We start from the raw sequence: 19,108 nt of genomic DNA on the forward strand, positions 1-19,108 counted from the left end.
CTAACGAGAATGATGTCACTTTAAAATAATTCTGTTTGCTCCCCAGGGTGTCCGCGGGGTCTTAAAGTATTAAAAGTTGATAAATCAATTTAGCGAAAATTAAGGCTATTAAAAAGTATTATACGGCATTTTCCAAGGTATTACATTTTGTAGCTTGTTTTCAAAAAGTATATAAATTGACCAAAGAGGTTGTATTCTATATTGTGCCTGAATATAATCATTGCGTAGGTGTGTAGTTTATTTATTTATGGCATCCCGTTGGATTTGACGTCATCTGAACCGGACATCGCGCGCTCACTGCTCGATAGCGCGCGAAGGTCCGTTTAGGTTTACGCCGGTTGTTTCAACATCGTTATGGGGAAATGCAAGTTTGCGTCCAAATGGTTGGAAGATAAGGAGGAAGGACAATCATTACTGTATATAGTCAATGTGAGGTGAAGTGTGTCTCCAATGTAACCGGTTAAAACTCAAAGTGGCGATGAGGTTTTAAAATGTATGTAAAAGGTCTTACATTGGACTTCAGGATTCCTGCATGTACCCTGCAAACACACTAGACGTTGTTAGTGGTTGTTGAATATGACTTCATGTGAATTGGATAGGTAATGAATGAAACATTAGCCATATGACGGGAGGAGGTACGTTCCTATCGACGAGCTCCCTGCTTCTCCTCCAGCAGGATCTGGTTTCACACACCTGTCGACTCTGCCTCTAAACACTGTGCTGCTCTTCTCTGTTTCTGTGTCTGCTGCTGTTTTGACAAGGCCTTTATTGTTCCAAAGAAGAAGAGAATGGATGTAAAGAGCAGGAAGCCAGGCATTAGATGATAGAGGCTTGACGGGATGCCTGTGTCATGGGCACAGAGGGCGAGGCGAACGAGAAGACAAGCACAGATGAAGATTCATCTCAGCCGGAAGCTGCCAGTGTGAGTAATATATCTTTAACGGTGGTGTAACTTCTATTGAGGCACTTTGACTTAAACCGCAATATTTCATATCCTCCTGTCACATTTTAATTGAAAACATAGCGGCTTCTCCAGATAAAACCCTGGAGATATGATCAAAACCTTTAGCTCACAAGTTATGTCATGCCGCTTGATTAAATGTGTGAAATAGATTAAAACATTTCTCTTTTTCCCGTGGGAATCTATACCCTGCTGATGGATTGCCGCTTGCACAGTATGGGATGACACTGAATGAATAATATATGTGCTTTGGGTAACTTAATGAGAGCTGATGCTGCATCTGATGGAGTTACTGCTCTTCACAAGCTAAAGTGATGCAGCGTCATGTCCAGTAGACACAACATTACATCACCGTCTGTAGATTAGCAGCTAATGTGTTGTTTAACTTTATCAACATGGATGCTCTGATCCTAAACTCCCATGTCTGTCAATTCTGGATTGATTAGCCTTTTGTTCAGCCTTTTGTAATCTAAACTGACCTGGATAAGGTACAGAGATAAGAGATGAATGGTAGCTGCAAGGTTATGCCCTCATGCCCTTATTGTAAAAAGACTCTCTTGCCTTTTAGTATCCTGTAGGCTCTAAAGCACTTTAGGGATTTACAGTATCAAGAGACACTTGCGGGATATTCTCCCATCATTTCAGCATCATTAACCACATCCCTCTATTACTATCCCCACAGATTGAGGAGACAAGTGCAAAAGGGCAAGTCAAATATACTGCTACAATAACCCACTTTGCATTATGTGTCTTCTCTCCCGCCAATAGATCGCAGATGTGTCCGTGGAGGTTTCCACAGTGGACCACACTCTGCAGAAGATCTGCAGGAAGTACAGGGAGACCAGACGAAAGCCTAAAGGTCTCCAGAGGCTGTGGGCCCACCTGCTGAGCATCCCCCACCTCACTGTCATCATCACAGCCGTGGTGTTTGTGGTGGTGGTGATCATGTGGTCACTGCTGTGGGTCTTCATTTGTAAGTGAGAGGATTAGGACAGTCAAAGGGCCAGTGTGTAGGAAATTATAACTTCATTCATAACCATTTTTTCATTACTGTACATCACCTTCATAAGCTTCAAATGAGCACTTCCACATAGGGAGTGGGGGCTCTTCCCTGGAGATCTACCTCACGGCTAGATGCCGCTCAATCCTACACACTGGTCCTTTTAAAGTCCATAGAAATGTATATATCAATATGTTCCCTGTGTCATTATAATACTACATCACATTGAAACTTTGCCATATAATGACTAAATGTCCTTAGTTCGCAGGGAAAGCAACAGTGGAGCGTATTTTGCCGGGATGTTCCGCGTTGCCAACGTTGAGTTTATCCCTGAGTACCGCCAGGCAGAGTCCAATGAGTTTGTGTCCATGGCTAACAAAATACAACACGTGGTATGTATCCATGTAAACCATGTGTGGATTGTTGAATGGGCCTATTGGGCACAGACACAGGGGCTGGCCTTTACCTACAACATGTAACATATCATATATAAGATATCTACCAACTAAGATGATCACAGAGAAACATTGAAGACACACAAAAAAACACAAGATATGCAAAACAGCTGCAAAGATACCAGAACAACCCAAAGTAACTACAAAGTGTTACAACACCACTACGAATGGCCAAAGAAACTAGAGAAATCTTGATGACGTGCAAAACAGTTGCAAAGAGACACAAAATGCTTACAGAACAACCCAAAAGAACTACACAGTGAAACCAAATAGTAAAAAAGACCTCACCACAATATTGTTTAAATATCTTGACCTTCTGCATGTCTGTGCCCAGGGGCCTGCTTTCCCACAATCTGCCCATCACATAATCCTGTTATTTACAGGATGGTTAGTGCTGACCATGAGATCTGAGAGAGTCTCACTGTTAACTGCTGGTGTCCCGTAGGTGAGCAATGTGTACAAGATGTCTTCGGTGGCCCGACTCTACAAGCAAGCTGTCATTTCAGACCTCAGGTAGGTTAGTCATCATCAGCGTGAAGCAAAATGAGCACACCCTCTATTCAAGGTGGAGTTCCACACACTTATAATGTGTTTTCCCTCACCCCAGTAACACCAACAAGGGCGGCGTGCTGGTGCATTTCTGGATGGTGTTTGTTGTCCCTCGACTAAAGAGCCCTGCAGTGTGTGAGGAGTGTGTGGGAGCCATCTTTAGGGACTCAGTCCACACCAGCATGAAGAACAGGTCCAATGTAGGCTACCTGCTGGGCCTCCCCGTGGATTTAGACTCCATCCTCATTAATGGTGCGTCAGTGTGTTAAAGGAACATCCCAACAGTGTGTATCAACAAAGTGTATAATAATTGTGTCTTCCTGCAGCCGTTCAGCGATCAGATTACTCATCAAATGGAGCAAGTAGGTGATGATACTCAACTCAGGTGCAGTCATAGTTCAACTAGAGGAGTGCATTAAGGTGTTTTCTCCCCTCAGGCTCACAGTGTGTCGACAAGCTGCATGCCAGCCTTCCTGGAGGGAGCGTCCCTTTAAACGTCTTCTCCTCATGGGGGGGTGTGAGCTGCCATGTGAAGCTCACCTCAGTGCCCGGCTCTCTGATCCGCCTCACCGTCACCTCGTTCCTCATCGAGCCCAGCGACTGTGTGAGCGACGCTCTGACGGTGTACGACGCTCTGCTGCCCATGAGAGGGCGCATTCTGCACAGGTGAGTGTGGAGCCTCCATCAGACCAATGAGTCTCTCCATGTATCACCAGAGGTGGAATCAGTATTCAGGTTCTTTACTTGAGTAAAAGTACTAATGCCAAGCTGTAAAAATACTCAATTCCATGTTAAAGTACTGCGTGGAGAATGGTACTTATGTAAACATATTTAAGTACGAGTAGGGAAATCTACTTAAAGCGTTAGGAGTAAAAGTACTCCTTGCAGAAAAAGCTAAACATATATTAAATCAAAAGTGTATAATCTTCACATTTTCTGTTAACCCCTCATTGTTTAAGTCACTTAAATATAATATTGGATGGTTTAATCTATACCAAATGATAATATTTTAAACAGGTTTTCCTTAGTCTTGTGTGTCAAAATCAGATTTGATAAAGTAAGTAGAAATATAAAATAAAATGAAAATACTCAGATGTCTACTTAAGTACAGTGTGTGTGTGTGTGTGTGTGTGTGTGTGTGTGTGTGTGTGTGTGTGTGTGTGTGTGTGTGTGTGTGTGTGTGTGTGTGTGTGTGTGTGTGTGTGTGTTGCAGGCTGTGTGAGCCGGTGTCCAGCTCCTTCTCCCTGGTGTCTACCTCCAATGTCATGCTGCTGTCCTTCAGGATCACCAATGGCAACAAGAGCTTCAGAGGACACTTTGAGGCCATCACTGAAGAAAGCAAGACACATTTACCTTGTATTCTTACGTGCCAGTGGTTCTTAATCTTATTGTTTAATGTTCTGATTGCATTTTAACATTTTAAAGAGGTCTCTCTTGATCTTGAGGCCTCTTTAGGATGCTCCAGTGCTGAAAGTGTAACCTGTCTCTTCCAGTGTGTATGTCTCAAATTGAGACCCACGTAAAGCCTCACATCAGCGATCAAATCTACAGCCCCTTCCACCCCAGCCTCCTGCCCCCCCAGTGCTTCTGCTCCTGGAAGTTTCAGGTAGAGCCCACACACACATGCATGACTTATTTTTGTAATGCTGCCAAAAAAATGATTATGAAATGTGTTTGCATTTGATTCTAGACCCCTAACAGTGCTTTAGGAGTTGCACTGCAGTTTCAGAACTATGTATTGACCCCAAAGAGCATGAAGGGCTGTGAACAAGGCTGGTGGAAGGTCAATGAAATCATGTGAGTGGATTCAACTCAAAACAAAAAGTACACTCATTTATTTCAGATTATTTTATCCTTTTTTTACAAATACCCACAAACATGAGAGTTTCGGTTGCTTTCCCTCCACAGTTTCTGCGGCAGCTACGTGGGACACAGCACGGTGTTTCGGATCGCTGACCACAGCCCAGAGGTGGAGTTTCGCTGCAGCTCACGTAACTCTGCTCAGCCTTTCCAAGCGTCGCACAGCAGCTTCAATATCAGCCAACGTAAGCAAAGCCGGGACCCAAAACATTAAAGCAGCCTGGAGGCGCTGTAGGAAATGGAAGCTGTACTTTAGTGTTGGAAAAACGAACTTTTGTTTAATGTATCTTTCCCCACCTGTGTGCACCAGCCTGTCCAGAGAGCCACTTCCTGTGCTCCACGGGACTGTGTGTGGAGAAGAGTCGACGCTGTGACGGCCTGGACGACTGCCAGGATGAGAGTGACGAGGCCTTCTGCTGTAAGTTCACCAGGTTACTGTACTGGCTCCTTAAAATAACACAATCTAATTATACCAGTCATATCAAATGTTGCATATCTTCACAGCAAAGCCTACGAAGAACTGTGGGGGCAGCAGTCCTCTGCATCCTCTGTTCGTATGCAATGGAGAGATAGACTGCACCAATGGAATAGATGAGATGAACTGCACTCAGGGTATGGATCTCTGCTTTTATTATGTGTTCCCTTCGCATCATTTGATCACTGACATTGCGATGTGTTCTCTGCTGTTATCAGAAACGACCTGCTCCGCGATCAGGTATCAGTGCAGCAGTGGCTCCTGCATCCTGAAGAAGAACGCCAGGTGTGACGGTGTTCACGACTGTCAGGACCGCAGCGACGAGGCGGACTGCGGTGAGTGGTCGAGCAGGAGAATAATGGAAGTGGAAATCTCGATTCAATCAGATCAAAATACAGTATTTATCCTGGGGTAGATTGGTTACTCCATTTAATAATAATAATAACAATAATCCAAAAACGATAACAAATAGTATACACCATAAGATTTATTTATGTACAATAAAAAAAGCATGCAAACTTGGTGTATTGGTCAAAATAAGATGAATGCTGAATTTCAAAGTTTAAAAGGGTCTGCTGATCGTGAAGTACATCCTGGTTCCTTTTCCATCATCACAAAGCTGTTATTCACTAAAAGGAACTGTTCATGTTTAATCAACCTCATAAAGCCACATCAACATATTGTCCTACCTGAATCGTTGGCTCTGGATGAAGGAATTGATGCTTGGTGATTATACTGCGAGTCCTCTGCCATGTCCTTCGTGGGAAAGTTGTTATTTTATAACTCACTGGGCAGCGCGCTCCAAACCTGCTGACCTGCAGCAGCGAGGCGACCCCGCTGTAATGACTCTCTCTGTTAGCGGGTATTTTATCATGATGGGGTCTCCAGGTGATGGGAACAGAGATGTCTTTGATCACCCACTGATACTACACATTTGAAAAACTTTACTTTTTTAATAAGGCTGCAGCCGGCCTGTCTGTCACGGTGACGACTCAGCAAGTCCACTTGGAAAACACACACTCCTATTGCAGCTCTCACTGATAGAGTGGCACAGCGCTTGTGTTTACACTTTGGTGATATGTGCATGTCTCCTCAGCATGTGGTCGTCCCTCCCTGGTGAAGAAGGTGGACTCCTCGACAGGTCGTATCGTGGGGGGGGATGACTCTGCTGAGGGAGAGTGGCCGTGGCAGGTCAGCCTCCACTTCTCTGGGAACCTGCACTGCGGGGCGTCTGTCCTCTCCTCTGATTGGCTCATCTCAGCTGCACACTGCTTCAGCAAGGAGAGGTCAGTGACTCTCACCGCTGATAAACTACTTCCTGTTTGTGTTACATGGTCACAACCACAGATTTTATATTTTTGAACACTTTCAGGTACTTACCTTTAGATTTGAAACCACTGTGTTTTTAATGTCTCATGAAAATAATTCCAAAATATTAATAAATTGCCTCCAAAGGAAAAGGTTTAATACAATTTGATTGTTTTGCCAAACAATTGCAATTTTCCTGTTTAATTAGACACAGTATAATCTTAATTGACCTCTGACCCCAGGCTGTCTGACCCGCGGTTCTGGAGAGCCCACCTCGGCATGCTGACTCAGGGCGGTGCCAAACACACGGCGGAGATCCAGCGGATCGTGGTGCACGAGTACTACAACGCGTACACGTTCGACTACGACATCGCCCTGCTGCAGCTCAAGAAGCCGTGGCCAGCCTCCCTCCGCCCGCTGGTGCAGCCGGTGTGCCTGCCCCCCCCCTCACACACCGTCACCGACAGCCACCGCTGCCTCGTCACCGGCTGGGGGTACCGCTCTGAGGAGGGTGAGCATCTCTTTGGATACAGATTACTGACTTCAATCAAATCAGATCAAAGGTTATTTATATAGCCCCTCTATCACAAGGATACTCTTCAGCACACTCTTACAAGTTTCTCTAATAAATGAAAATGTATAAAGTAACTTCTCTTTAAGCCCCCAAAATGTGTGTTTATCTGTGTCCACATGTCCCCCCCCTCTGCAGACAGAGTGCTGCCCTCAGTGCTGCAGAAAGCCGAGGTGTCCCTCCTGAGCCAGACTGACTGTAAGAAGAGCTATGGACCCGTGTCCCCCCGCATGCTGTGTGCCGGGGTCCCCTCCGGAGAGAGGGACGCCTGCAGGGTGAGCTCCCATCTGTCTTAGACCCCCATAATCACCTGCGATTTAATAGTGGGTGTGAAGGATTTTTCATCGACTACATTCCTTGTGTTTTAGGGGGATTCAGGGGGTCCTCTGTCCTGCCAGGCGCCGGGCGGGGGTCGCTGGTTCCTCATTGGCATCGTCAGCTGGGGTGCGGGCTGTGGGAGACCGGGCCTACCGGGGGTCTACACCAGGGTCAACAAGTTCACCTCCTGGATCTACAGCCATATCAGCTGACATGATGAAAGGATTATTCATCGAGTGTCGACAGAAAACTTAAACATTCTGTCTTTTCACACCGAAAAATAAAAGCATCCCTAAAAGCCTGTATGTCGACTGTATTTTTCCAGAGCAACATCTGCTTAGTTGGGGATCTCTCACTTTATTAAGATCACTCAAAGGTAAAGAAATTATGTGAATTCTCTTCAGGTGTCTTTGCTGCATTCCTCCCTCTAGTCTCCATGTTATGTCCCCACAATTTGGTGCCAGCATTTGTAATTGTGTGTCTCGCTCGGAGCCCCTGTGGAGCGTCCAAGCAGCCAAGCTCCAGCAGTAATACCTTGGGCACGTTTCCCTCAAGCTCCCCTTTGTCCCTCCCAGCTTTCCTCCCATACGCAGCGAGGACGTTTGCCCACAATATCTGTCGCCCGGATGGTTGTGGGGATTGTCCCCTTTCATAGTGCTCTCATTGTGGCCCCGCACTGCATTCTGGGGGCTCCGTGTGACACCTGCCTCCCACTTCAGGTGAACGGGAGGCGGTGAAAGCCCACTGCCTCCGAGCCGCTCAGGTCGGATTTCTGCACCTTTTTTTTTTTTCAAAAGGGAAGCGACAGCGGGGGTTTCCTCTCTCTTTCTCTCTCTCCATCATTTCTATGCCTGAGGTATTGTTGCATATCGCCTCTGCGGAGCTAAACGGGACAGTGCTATGAGGACTCTCCCCAAAAGCAAAACTTGCGAAGTGTACTGCGTCTCCGGGCATGGACTCTCAGGCTGCTCCGCTGCACAGGTAAGCGCTCTTGTCATTGTGCCAAATGTGGCTTTGCTACTCTACTCTTAATATGTATTCTATATGTTTCTGTTGCCAAATGAGTGTTTATTGAACTTGTATACCTGAATGATGCTTAATAATCCACACCCCAGTCAGCCATGGGTCATCTTAATTGCTAAATCTGTCTCTAGGGGTGTGTGGGTGTCTTTCTCATGAATGTCCGGGGTGAGCCACTTGATTGAGTGCTGACACCGCAGAGCCAGGCCGTGGGAAAGCAGACTCGTCTAGCCACGCTTTGTCTGCCCCCCCCCGGGGAATCCTGCCAACCCCTTAAATGTTTTAGGAGATCCTTTCAGCTCCAAGATGCTCACCGTTCCTCTCAGTGCAGCACTCAGCCATTAAACCTGTGTCTCATTCAGGTCAAACACTGCCTTAAGATATTGCTGTCATCACTTCAGAATGAACAGACGGAGCTTGAGCACACACATAAGGAAGCTGGTATGATATTTGAGTCTTTATTTCTGGAAGGGAGAGGGGGAGTTGAAGGAGCCCACCCAGCCACTGAGCCCCCCCACGAAGCCTGAGGATGGGGCGGAGGAGAAGGTGGAGGGGGGGAAAGCTCCAGCCTCCTGGAGGAGATGGATGTTCGGCGTCCTGCCTTTATTTCCCCTCGCTGCTGCCATTGCACTGACTCTCCACTTCCTAACATGTGAGTACACACCTCGTGGACTTTTCTTATTTCTTTATGTTTGACTCCATGTTATTCATATCTCTGCAGCTCCACCTTCCTCAGTGTTCTTCCTCGGGGGCAGCGTGGAGTTCCCAAACCTGAGCTTCACCTCGGAGCTGACGGACTCCTCCTCCCCTCAGTTCCGCCTGCAGGCTCAGGCTTTGAACCACTATGTAAGTGGAGCGATGGACCTGTCCGTCTCTGAACGTCACTTAAGTTGCTGCTTGACCTTCACACTCGGGGCTGATCTCGCTGCTCTTACTTTGACTTTGTACTCTCCTAAATTATTCACAGCTGCCATCTTTCTCCTTCCCTCTTTTCTGTCTTTACGTTCCTATTCCTTTAGCTTTGTCCTCCTCCTACCTCCAGTGTTTTGTCCCCACTTAACTCTCCTCTGCCCCTCTCTCTGGTGGTGTTAAATGTAAAGCTGAAACTGGAGCTGGGCACAGTCAGTGTGCGAGTTCCCCGGACCCCCAGAGACCCGAGCCTTTCAGGGCCGAGGACAAGCCCGGCGTTTGTGAGCCAGGCTAGGCCCAGGCAGCCGAGTGAGAGGAAGAGCAGGCCTTCAATAAAAACATTGTCTGTGTGGTTTTCACACAATCAGCCGCTCTGTGTGTCGGACACTACAGAGAGGAGGTGAACCTCCGTTTGTTGATGGGGGTGAGAGGGAGAGATAGGGCAGTAGGGCCAGGGGGGGGGAGGATGACAGAGGGGACACTTTGAGGCAGAAGGTCAGATGCCTGAGCCGTGGAGAAACGACCATCTGACAGAGGTGGGAGAAGTATTCAGATCTTGTAAAAGTAGAAGTATCAGAGAGTAGGAATACTCTGTTACATCTGAATTGTAGTTGAGTAGAAATACAAAGTAGCAGAAAATGGAGATAAAAAGGGTACTTAAATACAGCATTACATATAAATGTACTTGGTTACTTTACAGCACTGCAAACTGATAGGTATAAATACCCACAAACCTACTGACACACTGTAAGGCTCCTTTAATCGGCTGTGAGGGTCAGTTAGCCCGGCTTGTGAAGTGGACACAGGATCTGTTCGGCCATCTGTTCATTAAAGACCAGGTGAACTGGAGGCCAGCAGCCCATACCACCCTGGGTCCTAACTCTACACACACAATGAAGCTCTGTGCGAGTCAACATGCACACATGCAGAGTTCCATACACACACAAGAACAATGCGTTTGCTGAAGGCAGGCTGCATGTCCGACCAGGTGTGTTCATGTGTTGCTTACACGGGAAAAGTGACCTCACGTGCTCAGCTCTGATGTCACACCTACAGCTCTGTACTGTACAGTATGTAGTCAAATAAACTAGCACAAAGCAGCTTTCAATTCTGTGTTGCGAACTAGATCTGAGAACATCTGGAGTAAACTATTTGTTCCTAATGAAAAACAAAAAAGAAGCTACATTGTAAACCTTGATGCCATTTGCTATATGCTATGTTTAGGTAGCTTTTAGCTCACTTTTTGTATTCATTTTCTTGATAAAAGAAAAGATAAAAGAGTATGTCTTGCACCCTTCTTCTTCTTCGTCTTTTTATTTGAAATAAAAACAGTTTTCAGAACTCTACGAGTCCTCGCCGTGTAGCTCTTACTACGTGAACTCAGNTTCCTAATGAAAAACAAAAAAGAAGCTACATTGTAAACCTTGATGCCATTTGCTATATGCTATGTTTAGGTAGCTTTTAGCTCACTTTTTGTATTCATTTTCTTGTTAACATTCATCTTAAAAGTCTCAATCATAAGAAAATAATGCAAGATAAAAGAGTATGTGTTACACCCTTCTTCTTCTTCGTCTTTTTATTTGAAATAAACACAGTTTTCAGAACTCTACGAGTCCTCGCCGTGTAGCTCTTACTACGTGAACTCAGGAATTACTGCCTTCAGGTAAGATGCACCAACAGAAAGCATACTGAGTTCACAGAGGAACATGCATGACCTCTATACTCTGCTGTATTTCATTGTAAACCCTTTGTGTGACAGTGAAGGAGCTGAAGGACTGAATGTCTTCTACTGGAGTAAGTTCTCCGCCCCGGACGATGTTGCCGTGGCGATCCGGAGGTCGGGTCCAGAGAGGTTTCAGCGCCGGCTCCCCGGCAGAAACAAGGTGCAGCAGGACAGCCGCAACGAGCAGCGCTACTACATGGAGCAGGACGACGACATGCTCCACCTGCTGGGTACACACTCTCACAGTACAGCATGTTCTCCACACTGTAGACCGACTGGAGGGTCAGAGATACGTAGATATTAGCAGGATAACTTTATTCGTCCCAAAGAGGGAACATTTACATTGTTACAACAAAAGTGAAGAGCCAAATATTAGCGTCAAATATAAAAAGCATAACAGTTGTGTGTATAAAGTAGTGTGATGGCAGCCGGGTCACAGAAGTAAAAGTGGAAGTATATATGTTATATATATATTTCTCTTTGCTTCATCTTATCAATAACTACAATAATCGGGTTAAAAACTGTAAAATTATACGCGTGTATCATTGTATACTCTGTGTTGCTCTAGATTGGTACTGGATTTGAGAAGTGTTTTGACATCTGCTGTGTGTGTGTGTGTGTGTGTGTGTGTGTGTGTGTGTGTGTGTGTGTGTGGGTGTGTGGGTGGGTGTGTGTTAGGTTTGGACCCTGACGACTTTGAAGTAGATGAAAAATCTGACAAGAGTAAGAATCCAAACAGCTTCCAGAGCGGGAAGTGGCAGCTTGGCTTCCAAGGTGAGGAGGGAATCTGACTTGATGTTCATATTTACAACACGTGAAGACCTGGGTATTCAGAAACTGCTAGTTGTGACATGTGGCCCCTGTTTCTAAGTCAAAAATGTGAGAAAAAGTGTTTATTTTTGCCATTAAATCCATCTCTCCCTCCCTCTAGCGATGTCCTTTGACCTCTACGCCAAATACGGCAACAACCGCACCCTGAGCCTGGTGAATCCCAAGAAGCCGTACTACCAGTGGCGTCTCCGCGTGCCCTCGGGTCACGTGGTCCGCCTGGTCGTCCTCACGCTGCACGGTGCCACGCCGGGGAGCTGCACCGCCCACAAGCTCTCCGCCTACGACTTCCTACTGCCATTACAGAACAAGATAATCGCAAGGTAAAGACTGATTTCTCTGTGCAAACATGTCCTGAAGAGAGAAAGAGAAACACGGTGTCCAACGGTGAAACACTCGTTAGTGCAGCAGCCAGTCGTACAATTAAATACAGAATTCAATCCCAGATCAAATGTATGTTAAAGGCACTTAGAAATATAGTCTTCAGTGGTTGTAATGTTATATTAAATGTCTGTTTCCTTGTATATTATCTTAATATTGTCCTCGTTGATGTTGTAACATGTATACATATCCTGGGTGCATGTACGTGTCTCAGGTGGTGTGGGCTTCCTATTTCCCGTTCGTCTCCCGTCATGAAGCTGACGTCCTCTGGGAACGTGATGTTGGTCACCTTCTCCTTCAGCAGGCAGAGGGACGGAGCCATCTTCAAAGCTTACTTCCAAGCCATCCCAAAAGCAGGTGAGATTTATAAAATACAAATCAAATAAGTACACATCCAAGGTAGACAAGATAAGTAGCAGCATTTAGACAAATAAATGAAAATATAAGAAGTATAGTTTAAAACACTATATATAACACATACTGTACACTCTGTCTAATTTCTAAAACTCTTCAGTCATTAATCGTGGGGTTTCTTTGGGAGTTTGTCCTTGTCACTGCGAGGGTCCAAGGACAGAGTCGTCATATGCTGTAAAAACCGAAAGCCTATAAATAACGTTTTATTGACGGATATGTTGAGTTACTTTGCCCTGTTGCTGTTGTGTGTCCTTCACTGTGTCACTGTCTCCCCCTGCAGGCTGTGGAGGGTCCATTTCCTCCTGGAACGGCTCCATTTCCTCCCCGTACTACCCCTCCTATTACCCCCCTAACATAGACTGCACCTGGACTCTACGGGTGAGTGTGTGCACACAGGCCAAAGCGTGTTAGAAGGAAGAAACAGTAAAACATTGAATCATGTCTTGTTATCTGTCATTTGGCACGTTCTTTGGTCCTCTATGCATACTTTCAGACGCCGTTGCCAGGATACCTGATCTCCATGACGATTGTGATGATGGACATTCAGGACGCCTCGTCTGATGGATGTGAGAAAGACTGGCTGGACATCGGAGGGGTCAAGTAAGACTAGACTGAACCGTGTGGGCCTTAAGCTGTAACATTAAGAGACATTTTTACTTTCTTTGTGGCTACATTGGTCATTTAAAAGTAATACACCATACTTTTGTGCTCCTCTGCTTCCAGGCTGTGTAACCCAGTGTCGGACAGCAGCAGGAAGCGGGTGTACTCCTCTCCCATCTCCCTCCACTTCCATTCAGATGAGTCTCTCACTCACAAGGGCTTCTACCTGCTCTACCGAGCCTTCTCTCCAGAGGGCAGTGAGTCAAATCTGATGCTATCAAATAAAGGGGAGAAAATCAATTCATGTAATATTATCTCGTACATTCTGTATTGATTTACAACTTCCAGGAATCGATATTCTTAAAAATATAATTTCCTTAAGCTCACAAACATCTTACATTTTCATTTTTTGTACAACTTGATATTGCTGAGAATTGAAACATACTAAACACTTTTGGAGTTTACTTTTGTAAATCTTTTTTTTAATCTTTTCTTTATTGAGTCAGGCACAATGAGTTTACATTTATACAGTCAATATTTATATATATATTTTTTTCCCTTTCCCCCCCTCCCGGTCCTAGCTAGTAAATTAAATAACTAACTAAATAAAATACATACATGTATAGGTAAAAGTAATGTAGAAGATAATATTGAAAGAAAATTAATAGATAAGGGAATAAAGAATAGTAACAGTAATACATGTGCCCATATACTCACATATGTATACCCACATATACACATACATGTGTGTACATACACCATGTACACATGACATACATACACGTACCTACATACATACATGTATACAAAGACAGAACCAATAAATAAAATTAAAAAAAGAAATACAAATTAATATAAAAAAAACAAACAGATAAAAAGAGACACAAGAAAAAAAAACATACACATACATTCGTAGTTCCCCCCCTACTTTCGTAAATCTGGCATAAATAAATGTTGCATTTTGTGTGTTCGCATTATTGAAATCGATTGATATATAACTTCTACAAATACAAAAACTCTATCTCTAGAATAAAAAGGTAATCAGATCATGTGATACAGAGAGGAGAGTTGTTCATTCAGACTACCCGGGGTTAAAACATCAACCTTTACACTGTACTGTATATTTGAGTCTCTTCCCTGTGTCTCCAGCCTGTCCTCGGCAGTTTCGCTGTGGAGACGGACGCTGCGTCCCTCTGAGGAAGGTGTGTGACAAAGTGAAGGACTGCTCAGACGGACGGGACGAGGCTAAATGCTGTAAGTCTTTTGCCTGAGAGACTAGATGCAAACACTTCCCTCGTTCTCTATATTCTGAACTTAAGACCTGCCCTTTGTGCTGCACTCAGATTCGCCTGTGTTTGTGTGTCTCTATGTGCATGTTTGCACATATGCGTAAAACATGTAGCATCCTGCAGGCCAGGTGAAGTGCATTGTGGGAACGGCCAGTGTAAGCCTCAGAGCAGCCAGTGTGTGATTCAGAGCAGCAACTGTGCAGACAGCAGCGAGGAGGGCAGCTGTGGTGAGTGCAACGTGTGTGTGTGTGTGTGTGTGTGTGTGTGTGTGTGTGTGTGTGTGTGTGTGTGTGTGTGTGTGTGTGTGTGTGTGTGTGTGTGTGTGTGTGTGTGTGTGTGTGTGTATTGTAAGATGAAAACTGATGCGTTTGTTTACAGGAGGTAAATGTTACCACGTGTGCCCCAACAAGGTGTGTCTGCAGAAGTCTTCTGTGTGTGACGGTGTTGTTGACTGTAAAGACCGCAGCGATGAGCTCAACTGTACCAGAGCGTGTGAGCGTTCCTCAGATATCGCAATTTAAACGTTTTATTTCTTCGTGCTTTTCTCTCTATTTGAAAGGATCCTTGTGTCCCACTCTTTAGACTTTAAAGGCTGCTCCTCCTCCTCGTACAAATGTTCCAATGGGAAGTGTGTGAGTAAGGTTAACCCCGAGTGTGACGGAGCAAAAGACTGCTTTGACGGCTCTGATGAAATGCGCTGTGGTAAGTTCTCACTCCAAAAACTTAGACTTCTCTAATGGCAGTGACATTTCAAAAGAGAATTCTGCGTCTCCTCCTCCGTCTGTATGTCCCAGGCTGTGGCACCAGGCCCAGGAAGAGGACTAAGATCGTGGGGGGCTCTGATGCCGGGGCGGGGTCCTGGCCGTGGCAGGTCAGCCTCCAGATGGATCGGTACGGTCACGTCTGTGGAGCCACGCTGGTGGCTAACCGCTGGCTCATCTCTGCAGCTCACTGCTTCCAGGACTCAGACGCCATAAAGTGAGAAAGAACGCTTCTTGTAGCGGCCAAAATCATATAGAAATAAAACAGATAATTAACTTAAAATAATACGGCCGCTGAGGCACTAGTTAGCAGATCTTACGCAGGGCAATGATCCAGGTCCAGACAAGATTCTCCGTTGTACATTTACTATGATCCAATATCATTGACAATGAACAGGTTTCCTATGGTTTGTTCCTTAAGCCTTTCCTATGGCTTTCCTTTCCTATGGCTTTCCTTTCCTATGGCTTTCCTTCCCTATGGCTTTCCTTTCCTGTGGCTCGAAACACCCTGTGGCTCGAAACACCCTGGTAAAAAACCGTTTGCCTCCTAGTGCTCTGGCTTCCACTTCCACCTGTCTCCAATATATACAATTACACCAGGTGCTCTAATCACCCAGTGCCCAAAACATGCCTTCAAAATAAAAGCATAGAAACTACTTTAACTTATGAGACTAACTAAGAATACATTTACAATAAACACTATAAAACAGCAAGAAAAATAAATGTTAAACTAGTAAATAATATAAAGAGATATATAGCTCCAACACTTCTTATGTTGCTTATTACTGGACTCCACCTCTTTTCCCTTCAGCAACCGTTCTTTATCCATCTGTATATTGTGTCTTCATATTGAACCTTTCACATTTAATTGAATATGCTATTCCTTGCACACTTCATGTAAATAATATCGTCATTTGAAATGTTGTTAGCTGTAAGTTGGCCCCTCATAGTGCGTAATTAACAGATAGTCTACAGATGTAATGTCTTTCACTTTAAACATTTGAGTTCTGTTTTATTTTGAGAAGCGTATGTTTGCTTGTTTTCTCCACATGCTGCTGTGACGAGAACATTTCCCAAAATGGGATCAATAAAGTGAATCTTATGTTATGTGTGTGTTCCTGATGTTGTGGCTCAGATACTCAGAGGCCCGTGCGTGGCGGGCCTACCTGGGGATGCGTGTGATGTCTGTAGGAAGCAGCGGCGCAGCCACCAGAACGATCCGCCGCATCCTGCTCCACCCGCAGTACGACCAGTTCACCTCCGACTACGACATCGCCCTCCTGGAGCTCAGCGCCCCCGTCTTCTTCAACGACTTGGTGCAGCCCGTGTGTGTTCCTGCGTCCACACACAGCTTCACGACAGGCACCAACTGCTACGTCACAGGGTGGGGGGTGCTCATGGAGGACGGTAAGAGCTAACATTTTGAAACAAACTTGAAACGACCAATTTTTAATTTTCAATACGTTTTGATTTTGTTTGGATTAAAGGTGAGCTGGCCTCTCGCTTGCAAGAGGCCCCGGTGAAGATCGTCAACAGGAACACGTGTAACAAGCTGTACGACGACGCTGTCACTGCCAGGATGCTTTGCGCTGGGAACCTGCATGGAGGGGTGGACGCCTGCCAGGTGAAGTATTCATTTTTCTAGAAATGTGGCTTGCCTTATTGAATTCAATTTAAATTCAATAATTCCCAATATATCTATAAAAACCACAACAGAATGTGTGTCAAATAATTGGGACTCATACATTCATATTTCTTTTGGTCATTATGCTGTGTGTCTATGTGTGAAGGTGAATAACAAGGCAGCTAAGATAAGGCTTAACACATTTCCAATACAGCTTGAAAACTGGAGATGGCCAGTGTAAAACTAGTTACAAGTTTCAAATAATATATTACATTACATTAACCATTTCAATCAGGAGAGACTTCATTTTGTTTAAAGAACATTTATTGACACATGTCATATGATAAATGTTAAGTCTTTGGCGATTAGACCCCGTCGCTAAATGGTATATCTAAAAGGGGAAATTGCATGCCGACCCGCCCTCCTCCCATCCCACCTCCCTTTCATCAACATCCAGATGCCCAACACAGAGCTAATCCAAGACCCTCATCACATCCCCTTCCTTCACCCATCCTGGGGGTGGGGGGGTATATGCTACGGTGCATTTCTTTAGATATACCATTTTAGGCATCGGCGGGGGCGGGGTCTAATCGCCAAAGACTTAACATTTATCATATGACATGTGTCAATAAATGTTCTTTAAACAAAATGAAGTCTCTCCTGATTGAAATGGTTAATGTAATGTAATATATTATTTGAAACTTGTAACTAGTTTTACACTGGCCATCTCCAGTTTTCAAGCTGTATTGGAAATGTGTTAAGCCTTATCTTAGCTGCCTTGTTATTCACCTTCACACATAGACACACAGCATAATGACCAAAAGAAATATGAATGTATGAGTCCCAATTATTTGACACACATTCTGTTGTGGTTTTTATAGATATATTGGGAATTATTGAATTTAAATTGAATTCAATAAGGCAAGCCACATTTCTAGAAAAATGAATACTTCACCTGGCAGGCGTCCACCCCTCCATGCAGGTTCCCAGCGCAAAGCATCCTGGCAGTGACAGCGTCGTCGTACAGCTTGTTACACGTGTTCCTGTTGACGATCTTCACCGGGGCCTCTTGCAAGCGAGAGGCCAGCTCACCTTTAATCCAAACAAAATCAAAACGTATTGAAAATTAAAAATTGGTCGTTTCAAGTTTGTTTCAAAATGTTAGCTCTTACCGTCCTCCATGAGCACCCCCCACCCTGTGACGTAGCAGTTGGTGCCTGTCGTGAAGCTGTGTGTGGACGCAGGAACACACACGGGCTGCACCAAGTCGTTGAAGAAGACGGGGGCGCTGAGCTCCAGGAGGGCGATGTCGTAGTCGGAGGTGAACTGGTCGTACTGCGGGTGGAGCAGGATGCGGCGGATCGTTCTGGTGGCTGCGCCGCTGCTTCCTACAGACATCACACGCATCCCCAGGTAGGCCCGCCACGCACGGGCCTCTGAGTATCTGAGCCACAACATCAGGAACACACACATAACATAAGATTCACTTTATTGATCCCATTTTGGGAAATGTTCTCGTCACAGCAGCATGTGGAGAAAACAAGCAAACATACGCTTCTCAAAATAAAACAGAACTCAAAACTTGTTTAAAGTGAAAGACATTACAGATCTATAGACTATCTGTTACGTTACGGGGCACTATGAGGGGGGCCAACTAAAAGCTAACAACATTTCAAATGAGGATATTTATCCTCTACATGAAGTGGCAAGGAAATCAGCATCATTCAATTAAACTGTGAAAGGTAGCAATAATGAAGACACAATACAACAGAATGGATACCAAGAACGGTTGCTGAAGGAAAAAAAAAAAAGGTGGGAGTCTAGTAATAAGCCACATAAGAAGTGTTGGAGCTATAATTCCCTTTATAGTTATTCTCCTAGTTTATACATTTATTTTTCCTGCTGTTTTATAGTCTTTACTTGTAAACGTATTCTTAAGTTAGTCTCCATAAGTAAGTAGTTTGCGTATGCCTTTATTTTGAAGGGGCATGTTTTGGGCACGAGTAGAAGCAGCCTGTGTAATTGTATAGTACCCTTCTGGAGACAGGTGGGAAGTGGAAGC

General features: G+C 44.9%; 1 protein-coding gene across 1 annotated transcript in view; it reads left to right on the forward strand.

The window, feature by feature from the left end:
- The first annotated feature begins 743 nt into the window (after positions 1 to 743).
- The window catches only part of LOC104963510 (transmembrane serine protease 7), a 20,223-nt gene continuing 1,858 nt past the window's right edge, over positions 744 to 19,108 (forward strand). The window contains exons 1-37 of the mRNA XM_010792109.1: positions 744 to 922; positions 1,730 to 1,934; positions 2,223 to 2,353; positions 2,862 to 2,929; positions 3,024 to 3,217; positions 3,292 to 3,327; positions 3,403 to 3,631; positions 4,179 to 4,321; positions 4,459 to 4,571; positions 4,656 to 4,762; positions 4,874 to 5,010; positions 5,136 to 5,243; positions 5,330 to 5,437; positions 5,519 to 5,635; positions 6,397 to 6,586; positions 6,851 to 7,119; positions 7,318 to 7,454; positions 7,548 to 7,704; positions 8,217 to 8,260; positions 8,989 to 9,169; positions 9,239 to 9,363; positions 9,537 to 9,707; positions 11,022 to 11,089; positions 11,186 to 11,379; positions 11,828 to 11,923; positions 12,081 to 12,300; positions 12,573 to 12,715; positions 13,053 to 13,150; positions 13,266 to 13,372; positions 13,496 to 13,629; positions 14,522 to 14,626; positions 14,775 to 14,888; positions 15,040 to 15,153; positions 15,244 to 15,363; positions 15,456 to 15,639; positions 16,558 to 16,829; positions 16,910 to 17,046. Of these exons, the coding sequence (XP_010790411.1) occupies positions 851 to 922; positions 1,730 to 1,934; positions 2,223 to 2,353; positions 2,862 to 2,929; positions 3,024 to 3,217; positions 3,292 to 3,327; positions 3,403 to 3,631; positions 4,179 to 4,321; positions 4,459 to 4,571; positions 4,656 to 4,762; positions 4,874 to 5,010; positions 5,136 to 5,243; positions 5,330 to 5,437; positions 5,519 to 5,635; positions 6,397 to 6,586; positions 6,851 to 7,119; positions 7,318 to 7,454; positions 7,548 to 7,704; positions 8,217 to 8,260; positions 8,989 to 9,169; positions 9,239 to 9,363; positions 9,537 to 9,707; positions 11,022 to 11,089; positions 11,186 to 11,379; positions 11,828 to 11,923; positions 12,081 to 12,300; positions 12,573 to 12,715; positions 13,053 to 13,150; positions 13,266 to 13,372; positions 13,496 to 13,629; positions 14,522 to 14,626; positions 14,775 to 14,888; positions 15,040 to 15,153; positions 15,244 to 15,363; positions 15,456 to 15,639; positions 16,558 to 16,829; positions 16,910 to 17,046 (5,148 nt within the window). The 5' untranslated portion in view covers positions 744 to 850. The remainder of the gene's footprint in view (positions 923 to 1,729; positions 1,935 to 2,222; positions 2,354 to 2,861; positions 2,930 to 3,023; positions 3,218 to 3,291; positions 3,328 to 3,402; positions 3,632 to 4,178; positions 4,322 to 4,458; positions 4,572 to 4,655; positions 4,763 to 4,873; positions 5,011 to 5,135; positions 5,244 to 5,329; positions 5,438 to 5,518; positions 5,636 to 6,396; positions 6,587 to 6,850; positions 7,120 to 7,317; positions 7,455 to 7,547; positions 7,705 to 8,216; positions 8,261 to 8,988; positions 9,170 to 9,238; positions 9,364 to 9,536; positions 9,708 to 11,021; positions 11,090 to 11,185; positions 11,380 to 11,827; positions 11,924 to 12,080; positions 12,301 to 12,572; positions 12,716 to 13,052; positions 13,151 to 13,265; positions 13,373 to 13,495; positions 13,630 to 14,521; positions 14,627 to 14,774; positions 14,889 to 15,039; positions 15,154 to 15,243; positions 15,364 to 15,455; positions 15,640 to 16,557; positions 16,830 to 16,909; positions 17,047 to 19,108) is intronic.

Source organism: Notothenia coriiceps, unplaced genomic scaffold (genome assembly GCF_000735185.1).
Source record: "Notothenia coriiceps isolate Sejong01 unplaced genomic scaffold, NC01 NC01_scaffold00036305, whole genome shotgun sequence".
Classification (NCBI taxonomy): domain Eukaryota; kingdom Metazoa; phylum Chordata; class Actinopteri; order Perciformes; family Nototheniidae; genus Notothenia; species Notothenia coriiceps.